Source organism: Staurois parvus, unplaced genomic scaffold (genome assembly GCF_062004578.1).
Source record: "Staurois parvus isolate SC_StPar_1 unplaced genomic scaffold, SC_StPar_1.0 ptg000292l, whole genome shotgun sequence".
In the NCBI taxonomy this organism is placed as follows: domain Eukaryota; kingdom Metazoa; phylum Chordata; class Amphibia; order Anura; family Ranidae; genus Staurois; species Staurois parvus.
The window spans coordinates 4,370,980-4,383,512 of NW_028318088.1; the positions used below are offsets into that span (position 1 = coordinate 4,370,980).

The window sequence follows — 12,533 nt, forward strand, 5'->3', positions numbered from 1 at the left end:
AATTAAGAAAAGCAGGATGAAAAAAATGTTTCTCGAGTGCACAAATTTCTAACAGTGAAAGGGATTTTTTTATTCGGGAAATTGAATTTGTTCCAAAATCAAATATTAAGAGAAATCAAGAGTTTGAAGTACTTTTGAACAACATTCATCAGGCCATTAAATGAACCAAGAATTTTTGTATGAATGTACATATGCATATTCACACAAACATTTGTCAAAAAATCTACTAGTGTATGGCCAGCTTAAAGTGAGCACAGCATTTTGTAATATATATATATAAAAAAAAAGCTAAAAAAAAAAAGGGGCGTGACCGACAATGGAAGGCTGTAGACGTGTCTCGCTGAGCTCTGTGCCTTCCCGACCCACACAGGCTCTCTAACTTTACACCCGCACTCCTCATGTCAGCACAAGGCTCTTATCCAGCAGATTCTGCCAAGCCGCAACAGAGCTCCATTTAACACCATTTGCTCCACACAGCCCCTCTAGAAACCCGGGTCGCCAAAGATAAGATGGCGCTGGGCAAAATTCCAGCCAGACCAAGGCCTACACAGCTGCTCCTGCTGGCCATGATGCCGCTCCTGATGCCGGCTACTCGATCCGAGGCATCCACACTAGATGGAGTACCTATTCAGCCTCTGCACACGACCAATCGCGATGGCTCCTCTCCAACCCTGCCATCGGCTACAGAGAGGTCATCCAGCACAGAGGACGCGGCCATTCTTTCTGCCTTCCAGACAGACTGACTCTTAGGCATCCAAAATGGAGTCCTCACTTTACTGAGAACTAGACTCTAAAACAGCAAGTCTCCGCTTCCATCTCTGCCATCTAGGCCCTACCATTACCACCCAGGAAGACCATGACCCACGAATCCGGGTTCAAGAAACAGCATCTACTTCACATGCCTCCACCAACACTAGCTCCGCATAGAGGACAGAGAAAATAGAAGTCACTGAAACAACGTACGGATACAGGGTGTCCTGGAGGCGACTTCAGGATCAGACATGAAGCCTACCATCACGGCTAATCTTAACCAGGTGCTAGGCATAGACATTACATAGTCCATAGAACTGGAGAGAGTGCACAGAGTGGGGGGGCCTGGCGGTGCTCATACTGACCACCCAAGAGATGTGCAGTGCATTGTACACAAAGAGGAAATCACAGGTCTGCAAAAAAAACTTTTTCAAGAGCTGTTTTGGTTATTCCACATAATCTTTGTATTTTGGTGCGCCGATTCCGAAAATGACCTCCATTTTGTCATAGGACATCACGTTTCCTGACAATATAGGTAACTATGTTAATAAGGCAATACCTCAAAATAAATGGAAATAGACTTATAAAATTTAAGTTTTTTTTTTTCATGAAGTTCCTTTTTTGAACTGAAATGAGCTCACCTACACACACTAAACTCGATTCTTCTTCCCTGTGAGGCTCCTCTTGTGCATTTACGCTTGTGAGTAGCATCTGGAATGTCTCTCTGAAGCATTCAACAGTAGTCTGCCATCATTGTAATGCTCCATTTTCCCCGGTATCTCCTTTCCATCTCTTTAATGTCTTGGTGGAATCGTTCACCTTGTTCCTCACTCACAGCTCCCAAATTTTCAGGAAAGTAGTCAAGGTGAAACTGGAGGAAATTCACTTTCAAACTCATCAGGCAACCTAAAGCTTGAAATGCTTTCAGCATTCCTTCGACAATCTTTTTGTAGTGAGGATCTTTGTTATTGCCTAAAAATTTCTGTACGACTTCTTTAAATGCAATCCACCCTTCTTTTTGAGGATCCGTCATGGTATTGACAAACTCTTGATCAACTATAAGCCTTCTAATGTCTGGTCCGACGAATACACCTTCCTTCAATTTTTGCCTCTGACAGGCCTGGAAACTTGGTGACCAAGTATTTGAAGCTTTCTCCATCTCTTGGAAGTGATTTTATGAATTGCTTCATCAATCCCAATTTTATATGGAGAGGTGGTAGAAGACCTTTATGGGAAGGTACCAAAGTTTCTCGGAGGACATTTTTTCACTGACTGTTAGCACCCTCGGCTGCCAACTCTTCTTGGTCCAGTAATTTTGTCGGTCTCGACTGTCCCATAGACACAGAAAACAAGGGTATTTGGTATCCCACCCACTGGATTCTTCAGGAAAGATTAACCTCTTCTACCATTAGAAGCACAGACTCAGGGCTGAGGCTTACACAGGGACAAATGTGGATGATCGCTGGCCCGCTTTCTCCACCAGAAACGCACCTCCACCAATATCCCATATATTCAAGGACCAAATGGATAAGGGCTTTCTACGCCCTCTGCAATTGCGGAGGCCTTTAGGAATTACTACCAATCCCTCTACAATATCCCGCTTCCCCAGTCATTGAACTCCAATACCATTCTGGAGGACAAGAAGCAGTCTTACATATCAGAAAACACCCTTCCTAGAATGGACGCTGAATAACTCGAATTGTCCCTCTCAGAAGATGAACTGGCGAGGGCTATTGCCAGCACCCCGTCGGGCAAGAGTCTGGACCCGGGTGGCTTTACACCTACATTATTCAGTGTTTTCGTCCCTCCTGACATCTGTTCTGACAAAAATCTTCAACTCTCTGTCAAAGGGTTCTACTTTACCTATGCAAACCCTCGATGCACACGTCATCCTAATTCCAAAACCAAACAAGGATCCTTCCTTATGTGCCAACTACAGACCTATTTCTCTGATTGGAGTAGACCTAAAAATATTTGCAAAAGTGACAGCAAATAGATTGCAGCCGCTCCTGCCTGGCATCATTCACTTAGACCAGGTGAGCTTTGTAACTGAATGAGAGGCAAGAGACAACACTCTAAAAATGCTTCTCCTGATGGATTATGCCCATACCCATAATATCTCTCTAGGTCTCTTGACAATCTATGCAGAAAAAGCATTCGATCATGTTGACTGGCAGTTCCTCAGATTGTCTCTGCAACAGATAGGGATAGGTCCTCACATGCTAGCAAGGATATTATCCTCTTCTCCATCTGCCAGAATCAAGATAAATGGTTCCCTGTCCCCAGCGTTTTCAATCAGGAATGGCACCTGACAAGGGTGCCCCCTATGCCCTCTTCTCACCTACTATGCAACACCTTGCAGCACCCCTACAGCACGATCCCAATATCAATGGAGTATCAGTGGGCCCCCTCCATACTAAATTTGCTGATGACCTACTTCTTTTTTGTAACACAGCCACATATATCCCTACCCTCCATAATGCAAGAAGTCCAAATATTTGGACGGGTCAGAAACTTCAAAGTGAATTATACCAAATGAGAACTGCTCATCATCTCTTTAGCCTCAGAGGACTTGTGGAGCATTTTCTCCACCTTCCATTTCAAAACTGGTTCCACCTCTATCAGTTATCTAAAACTTCAGATACCCACATAGATGTCCCAACTCAACTCGATTCAATTTCTGACTTTACTTCATAGGACTTATGCTATGCCACCAGTCGATTGTCCTGGTTAGGCAGAGAAAATACCTTGAAGATGGTTGTTCTTCCCCACTTACTCAGATTGAACTAAAAAAAAAAAAAAAAAAGCAAAAAAGAAGAAAAGGGTATTTCAAAATATACAAATGAAGAAACACCATCTCTTGTGAAAAGGACACAAAGGACACAAAAATTCAAAATGAATGAGAAATCGCAAAAGAGTAGGACAAACCCCCAAAAATTCTTCAAATATACCAATAGCAAAAACGCTATTTCTGAGCATGTAGGCTATTTACAAGATAAATTAGAGTTGGTGACTGGAAAAAAAGAGAAGGCATACCATTTGCAGTTCTGTGTATACAAAGGTAAATGGGGGAGCTCAAGTCCATCATGGGGATAGTATTAACATAGCCCAAAAAGAACCCAGATGGCTCAAAATTAATATGGTCCAGAAACATTTAGACAAAATAAAGCTAAATAAAGGTTTTTGGGAGACTTGAGCTTTTCAAAGCCATTGTTTTTACTTTTTAAGAGACATTTTAATGACTGGCTTGGCAGCACTAGACCGGCATAAGGCCAATTCAGTACTTTTATTTAAAAAGAGATCTAGTATTCTTGAGCTTTACAAAAAAGTGTTTGACACAGTTCCCCACACATAGCTAATGTGTAAGTTGAATTCCATGGGCTTAGAAATTCAGTCTGTAAATCGGTAAAAAAACTGGCTAAAAGACCGTATTCAGAAAGTAGCAGTTAAGTCATAAACTGAATGGTCTAATAAAAAAGTTATTAGTGGTGTACCCAAAAGTTTCATCTATATAAAAGGGTTATCAACTATTAGGCTGCATTCACACTGATCCGCAGGTGCAACATAGTGGACCTGCGGTTTTTCTGTTCGTTAGTGGCACTGAGCCATAGTCTTCTATTATATTCTGTGGGTTTGGGGCACTTTCTAAAAGCGCACAAAAAAAACTCCTGAATGCAGGAGTTTGTATGCACTTTCAGAAAGTGCGCCACACCCAAAAGATATAATAGAAGTCTATAGCAAAGAGCAGCTAACCTGCAGCAAAGCCGCAGGTGCACCGCACTGCACCTGCGGTGCGGGTAAACAGCAGTGCATCAGTGTGAAAGCAGTCTTATTGGGGGCTCAGGACAGTAAAGGCTCATTTACATTTGCAGTTTGGAGGGGCGGTAAAAGCCCATAGTTGAGACGTGTTTTTACCACATGCCTCCAACCACTGATTTAGCATCAAGGATCGCAATGACAGCCCCGCACCATGCTCCAGGGGGCCCATGCAGACTCCCTGGCAAATTCTGTTTTACAACTGGACAGGAGGGGCAGCATATACAGGAACTGATCCTCTCTCTGATCCCATTTTTCTCCTACAACTACTGAGTTGGCTTCTCCTCCTCTCCTTCCCGCAGGTATTCAGCGGCTGCAGGAAAAACATGTTCATTATACTATTCAAAAAAAAAAAAAAATTTAAATTCTGAACCATTTCATTTCATTGTGCCCCTTGACCGGTTACCAAATCACTTAAGTGGCCCTCGCTATTCAAAAGGTTCATCACCCCTGTTTTTGGTGGAGTATCCCTTTAACAACGACCATATACAAGCGGGTAGCGGTAATGAAATTGTAAAACACAAAGCTTTGTAATTTTTAATAAAGTACAAATGATACCTGAGACAGATATACAAATAAATGAGATGAGATACCTGAGACAGAAAAATATGTAAAATGAGATACCTGAGAAAAACCAGACATTTTATATGAAATACTCAAGACAAACAGACAAATATATTGAATGAGAAAGCTGTGACACACAAACTGTAAAATAGGTAAATAAAATATATGAGATAGAGACTGAATAATTAAAAAAATATAGATCTAAGATATGTGACAGATGGATTATGCAGACAGACCCTTTTGAATTTCATTTGCTTTGCATATCTATTATTCTGCTACTTTTAAGATATACACAGATCACAGATGCTATAACAACAAGATGCCAGCAGATGGCACTAGAGTTATATGAATTTAGTCATTAAAAAAATGGTGTCCGATTTTCAAGCAAATTGTTCGTAATGTGATGTGCGAGTTTCACAATGTCAAAAAAACTGTCAGTTTTCAAATGTAGTTAGCTATACTGTACATGTATCATCTGAAAGATAAGTCTCTGGATGTACTGAATTGACAAAAAGCAAAAGTACTTACACTTCAACAGATACACAATATCCTAGGTCCTTTTAATGCAGTCTGCAATTTTGATTGAAAACATTGCATTTTGCCAACAGACACATGCTACTTTGCAAAAGAGTGTCATTTAATGTGACATTTAAAGAGAAACTGAACTATGGAAGCTGTTTCCAAAATTACTCAGTTACGCGATATTGCCTTTCAGAAAATACACTGCTCCAAAAAATTACGGAACACTTTTAAATCAGAGTATAGAATCAGGTCAATTAAACTCATGGGATAATGATCTGGTCAGTTAAGTATCAGAGGGGGTTGTTATTCAGTTGCAGCTTCTTTGGTGCTATTTAAATTAACAACATGTGCACTAGATGGGCAACAATGAGATGACCCCCAAAACAGGAATGGTTTTACAGGTGGAGGCCACTGACATTTTTTTTCCTACTTATCTTTTCTGACGGTTTTTCACTAGTTTTGCATTTGGCTAGGGTCAGTGTAACTACTGGGAGCATGACATGATATCTGGACCCTACAGAGGTTGCACAGGCAGTCCAACTCCTCCAGGATGGCACATCAATACGTGTCATTGCCACAAGGTTTGCTGTGTCTCCTAGCACAGTCTCAGGAGCATTGGGGAGATTCCAGGAGACAGGCAGTTACTCTAGGAGAGCTGGACAGGGCCGTAAAAAAGGTCCTTAACCCATCAGCAGGACCGGTATCTGCACCTTTGTGCAAGGAGGAATAGGATGACCACTGCCAGAGCCCTACAAAATGACCTCCAGCAGGCCACTGGTGTGAATGTCTCTGACCAAACAATCAGAAACAGACTTCATGTGGATAGCCTGAGGGCACGACATCCTGTAGTGGGCCCTGTACTCACTGCCTGGCACCATAGAGCCGGATTGGCATTTGCCATTGAACACCAGAGTTGGCAGGTCTGCCACTGGTGCCCTGTGCTTTTCACAGATGAGAGCAGGTTCACCCTGAGCACGTGACAGACGTGAAAAGGTCTGTAGAAGCCATGGAGAACATTACGCTGCCTGTAATATCGTTCAACATGACCTTTTTTGTGGTGGGTCAGTGATGGTCTGGGGAGGCATATCCATGGAGGGATGCACAGACCTCCACAGGCTAGACAATGGCACCCTGACTGCCATTAGGTATCGGGATGAAATCCTTGGACCCATCGTCAGACCCTATGCTGGTGCAGTGGGTCCCGGGTTCCTCCTGGTGCATGACAATACCTGGCCTCAAGTGGTGAGAGTATGCAGGCAGTTCCTGGAGGATGAAGATATTAATACCACTGAATGCCCCCCACGCTCGCCTGACCCAAATCCAATAGAACACCTCTGGGATATCATGTTTTGGTCCATCCGACACCGCCAGGTTGCACCTCACACTGTCCAGGAGCTCAGTGATGCCCTGGTCCAGATCTGGGAAGAAATACCCCAGGACACCATCATCTCATAAGGAGCATACACCGACGTTGTCAGGCATGCATACAAGCACGTGAGGGCCATACAAATTACTGAGTACCATTTTCAGTTGCTGCAATGAAATTTCAGCAAAATGGACTAGCCTGCTGCATCATTTTTTCACTTTAATTTTCAGGGTGTCTTTGAATTCAGTCCTCTGTAGGTTGATAATTTTCATTTCCATCAAACGATGGGGCATCCTTATGTTCCTACCACATTACCCAGTCCATATCAGTATAGATATCCAGCATGATATTTTTCCCCATTGAGAACTGATGTGTTTTCAAAGTGTTCCTTTAATTTTTCTGAGCAGTGTATATAATTTTTGGCAGTTTTAAAGCGGTAGTAAACTCCGCATTTTGATTTTTATGAACCGGTAAGCCTTTAATTAAGCTTAGCTGTAGGTAAAATGACTATTCCTAAACTTGAACCGTTTATGAGATATTCTAGCAAGCAGCAGCCAGTGACGTCACTGGTGCATGCACTCTGAAAGAAAGGCATACCCACGCAGGTATGATGCGGGAGTAATGTCATCGTGAAAAAGGCCATTCAAGCAGCCACAGCCAGCGAACCCGGAAAGAAAACAGGGTGAAGATGGAAGCCTCTGCAGCAGTGACTGTGCGCCGCTGGAGGGCTTCGTTTCAAGGTAGGTCTTTCATAATGTAGATCTATGCAATACTAGCACATTACGATATTGCCTTGCAGGAGGAAACTTTTTTTTTTCTTATTTCATTTTAACTAATCTTCACTTCTAAAATGTGCATTTTAACAAAAATAAAAAAATAAAAATTTAAAAAAAATTTAAAAAAAAAAGGAAAAAAATATTTATTTCTGAATTAACAGTTTCTGAAATACACTAGTTTAGCAGTTTAATTATTTCAGGTACATGAACTGGGTTCTGTAAATGTACAGATTTTGAGTTCTAAAAATCACAAATACATGTAATAGCGGAACTTACCAAATCACAGAAGCAAAAATGATATTAGTGGTATTCGACAAGATTGCTAAAGGGGGTTCTGCTAGCATTAGAGATGATAAGAGTCCCCCACCAAAGCAGAAAAGCATTGCACTGAACCAAGATGCCATTGGACTTCTTGATGCCACATCAACAGCACCTACAATATAAAAGGTAAGAAGAATTTTAACTTTGCTTCCGAAACCTCAAAAGAGGGGAAGACTATAAAATCATTACTTCTCCCTAAGGCAGAATGTACTGTACATGGGTGCCGAATTTTAAAGAAGGTCATAGTAGGCATATGAAACTTTTTATACACTTGTAATTTTAAAACCGTCAATTTACAGGGTTTTGGTAGAAACACCATGAAGCTGAGGATGAGCATATTTTTTTTTGGACACTGCACCAAACACAGTTTTGTATAATAGTCTGTATCCCATTACTGACAGGCAGCTGCTACTGTTACAAATCCTCCCTGCTGTGCCCCCTGAGAGCCATCAGAGTGACTGTCTTCAGGTGACTGTAAAGGTTAACAACAGCCGCTGTTATGCCATTCCGCCGCCTCCCCCTTCTACCCTCTCCACCATTCACAGAATACCTATTATTTTCCCACAATGCATCACGTTTTATGAATGGTAACAGACTAGTTGAATGATGGGATCTTAGGTATAAGATTTTCCCCCACATTCTGATATAACTATTGCTGGTAGGGAGGTGGGTGCTGAAATGCCAGGACTATGGTAAGGTAAAGCCACCACTACTTTAGAACATAGCAGATTATATGACTAGTGTGTGTCAGACTAAACCAAGTTCATCTTTCACAAATTGGGGTTACTTAACTACTTCAATGTAAGTATACACCGTGCACAGTATCTAACTGTAACAGCCCTTACAGCTAGTAGCTTTAACAATTCTGACTTTTAGGAAATATTGGTGACACTAACTGGCATGCAGACAGAAAAGTAACAGAGTTTAAAATACAGTTTCTTTAAAGAGGCAGGTATTCTTTCATTTCTAATTAAGTAAATGGGAAATCAGTTTCACAATTTTTAAAAATAGTTTTAATAAAAGAAAAGGAAAACAATGCAAACAAAGAAACATTTGCAGAAGAGATATTAGAAAATACAGATAATAAGTAATAGCAAACAAACCAGATTAAAAGCAGAAAGTACTCTGCCTGGTCTTCAGTTTCAGCAAGTCCAATCTACTGTCCAATCTGATCTGTTAAAGTGATTTTACAGGCAATTTAAAAAATAAATAACAATCATGTTATACTTACCTGCTCCACGCAGTGGTTTTGCATAAAGCAGCCAGATCCTCCTCTTCTCAGGATCCTCGCAGGCACTCCTGCCTCCTCCCTCCTGCCCCCAGAGCAAGCAGCTTGCCATGGGGGCACCCAAGCAGGCTCACTCCTGAGCCGTTGCTCTGTGTGTCTATTCACATACAGTCCCATCCCCTCTCACCCCTCATTGGCTCACTGACTGTGATTGTCAGCAATGAGGAGCCTATGGCTCCTGTTGCTGTCTCAGTCAATGAGGGAGAGTCCATGGAGAGCTGAGGCTCTTGTGCACATCGTTGGATTGCGATCGAACTCATGCAAGTATTAAGGGGGCTCTGGGGGCCTGCTGCACACAAGTTTTTTAACGTCATGCATAGAATTCATGAAGGTAAAAAACCTTGAACCTTTACAGCCATTTTAGGATCATTGATTTTTATGAATGACCCTTAGCAAGCTGAGCTGCAAATAACCAATCAAAGAATCTGAGAACTGTGCTGAAAAGTGTTTTATGATAGTTCAGCAGCCACTCCGTCAGCACCAATATCAATATTTTTAGATACCCATGTTTTAGTGTCTGACAACCAAGATATTACTACACAGAGTGAAACAGCAACTTGATAGAGACTAAACATTATATAACCCAGATGCACACGTCGCCTCGGAGATGAAAAGTGACTCATTTGTCTTCTATACCCTATAGCATAGTCATGTTTACACAAAGATAATCCATTCATAAACGCATGTCAATAACTTAGCTCAAATACAGGCTTAATTATGGAAATACTATTAAGCTCAACAATGGGTAGCTCATGTTTATGTCAATTTGGGTCACTAACTAACAGATGTGTATTGTAGAATCACATTTTATGATAGCAGAAATGGATTAAGAGTCATCCTGCCAATGGGTTGCATGGCATGCAAAAAGCCAGATAGGACTGGCTCATTTACAGGCTGTGTAGATTTTGGCTAAGCAAAATTGATAATACTGTCAGAATGTTTACAATCTTGTGTTAGTGAGGTTTAATGGGGATAGCCTGCTTGTCTTGAGCTGAGCTGTGTTTTAATGAGGGGGTTATACTCAATATGTCAGCTCTCTGCATGACCCTATAGGTGCAAGGTTTGAACCTAATGGATCATTGCAGACTTGGAAATTTAAGAGAAACAAGGGAAACACATGGTTCACTATGACTCCCCTTTCTCTTTACTCAGTTTGGGCTTCACTGGACCTCAATGTCACAGACCCAGGCAACACAGGTGTAAATAGAGTGACAATAGCTACTATGTTATTACCCCATACTGGCTTTACCCAACAATAGGGCCAGCATTGCAGCACTCACCTCCCCAAATACAATAGCTCTTTGTATCCACTGCGGCCGGGAATATTCTGGCTCTTCCTTAAATGCACATCAGACATGATGAGAATGCACTGCCTAGATTTGACATGAACTGACAGTGTTCCCATTAACTGAAGTACAAGAGAAAAAGCAAATGGAATGTAACTCACAGTGCTGTCGTCTACACACTTTCAAAGTGCTTCCTAAATACATTTGAAATAAAGACTCAAAACAAGAAGTTAAAACAGAAATGTTCCACTTTTTAAGTGGAAATCAGTGCACTAATTTGTAGATCCCCCTTTGCCAGTTTGTGATTGACTTGGGATTTCCAAAGCTGTTTTTAAAGAAAAAAGGAAACAATTGGATGACTAGAATCTGAACAATTACTGGCCGCACATCTAGACAATTAGACATTAGACAATTCAGGTTTTGCTTGGATATTTTTTGCCAGCATCTTGTTTTTCAGTATGTGCAGAAGCTATGTTGGGGTGCTAGTCATCCACTCTTAGGATATCATTTAACATGTTTATGCAAGCATTAACAGATGAGCTAAATATTTTAGAAGTTGAATTCCTTCCTGAATTTTCATCACAGTCTAGAATTGATAGCAAAATCAATCAAATCATTTTCACATCTTGTTCATATAAATGTGTCACAGGCACATTTGAAAATAGGTATTTTGGAATACAATTCTACCTTTGAGTGGAAAATTATATACGGTTAAAATGACATTTTCCCATTTGATAATAAAATGTAAAAAAGGAAAAAAATGGAAAATCTTGTAGTGACAGAAGAAATCAGCATGGAAATGGTTACATTGCTAAAAACAACATTGTATTTACTATTTATACTGCAAATAACTAAAATCTGATATATAAAAAGGCATTCACACTTTGCTTTCATAACAAACAGCCTTGCCTTTCTGATTTGACAAGCCAGCACAGCCTTCAGGCGGCACAGTGCTTGTCCACAGTCAAAATAGCATACAGTACATAGCACATGCCGGAAGGCATTTTCGGGTTGGAAATTTAAAGAAAGGATCGGACTAGTTAGTAGAGACATTTCCTCTTTTCCATTAAAGTATAACTAAAGGCAAAACTTTTTCTTATTTTTGAATGGCGTGGAGGTGGATCAGAACCCCTGTCAGTTTTTATTGCTGTCTGTGCCCCTGTTGGGGAGATTCACTCCCCCTATTTGTCCTATTTACCATTATCACCTAAGGTGGAAGTGAAAGAAAATCCCCAATTCTGGGTTGTCACCATAACAGGAAGAGAGGAGAAATCATCCAAAAGGAGATACTTGTTCTGGTAATCATGGTGACAACCAGAAATTCCTTCTCATTGATGGTATTTCCTCTCACTTCCTTGGACTATAGGACAGAAAGTGAAGGGAAATATTACCAATGGGATAAAGATGACAAAAATATATATATAGGGGATATGACCTTTTCTTTCCAAAATGCAAAACTATTTTTGTCTTTAGTTCTACTTTACATAACAAACATACATTTATTGCAACTAAACCAGTCCATAGATGTGGCAACTTTAGCTATGATACTGTACACCTCTGTGTTTATAGCCATTAATCTCAGACAAACCAGTTCATTGATGCAACAGCTGCCTTAGTATTATTTTTTTCATGCCAAGAATATTCTAGGCAAGTACAGAACTTACCAGTTGACTTTGCCAGAAATGCAGTTTCCATATCAATTCCTGTGGGATGAACTGAAAGCGCACACAATCTTATCTTTTTTTCAGGTAAACTACTAATCCCATTACCCCACACGTATTGGAGGTGAACAAAGGCAGATATGTTTGAAGTCCAGCCTAGGTGACACCAATGACGACTCCAAT

At 40.9% G+C, this 12,533-nt stretch overlaps 1 protein-coding gene across 2 annotated transcripts in view; it reads right to left on the reverse strand.

Annotated features, from left to right (window-relative positions):
- Positions 1-12,533, reverse strand: part of TMEM38B (transmembrane protein 38B) — an 85,653-nt gene that overhangs the window by 43,408 nt on the left and 29,712 nt on the right. For both annotated transcript variants that reach the window (XM_089682610.1, XM_089682611.1), the window contains exon 2: positions 8,071-8,227. In XM_089682610.1, the coding sequence (XP_089538736.1) occupies positions 8,071-8,227 (157 nt within the window). The remainder of the gene's footprint in view (positions 1-8,070; positions 8,228-12,533) is intronic.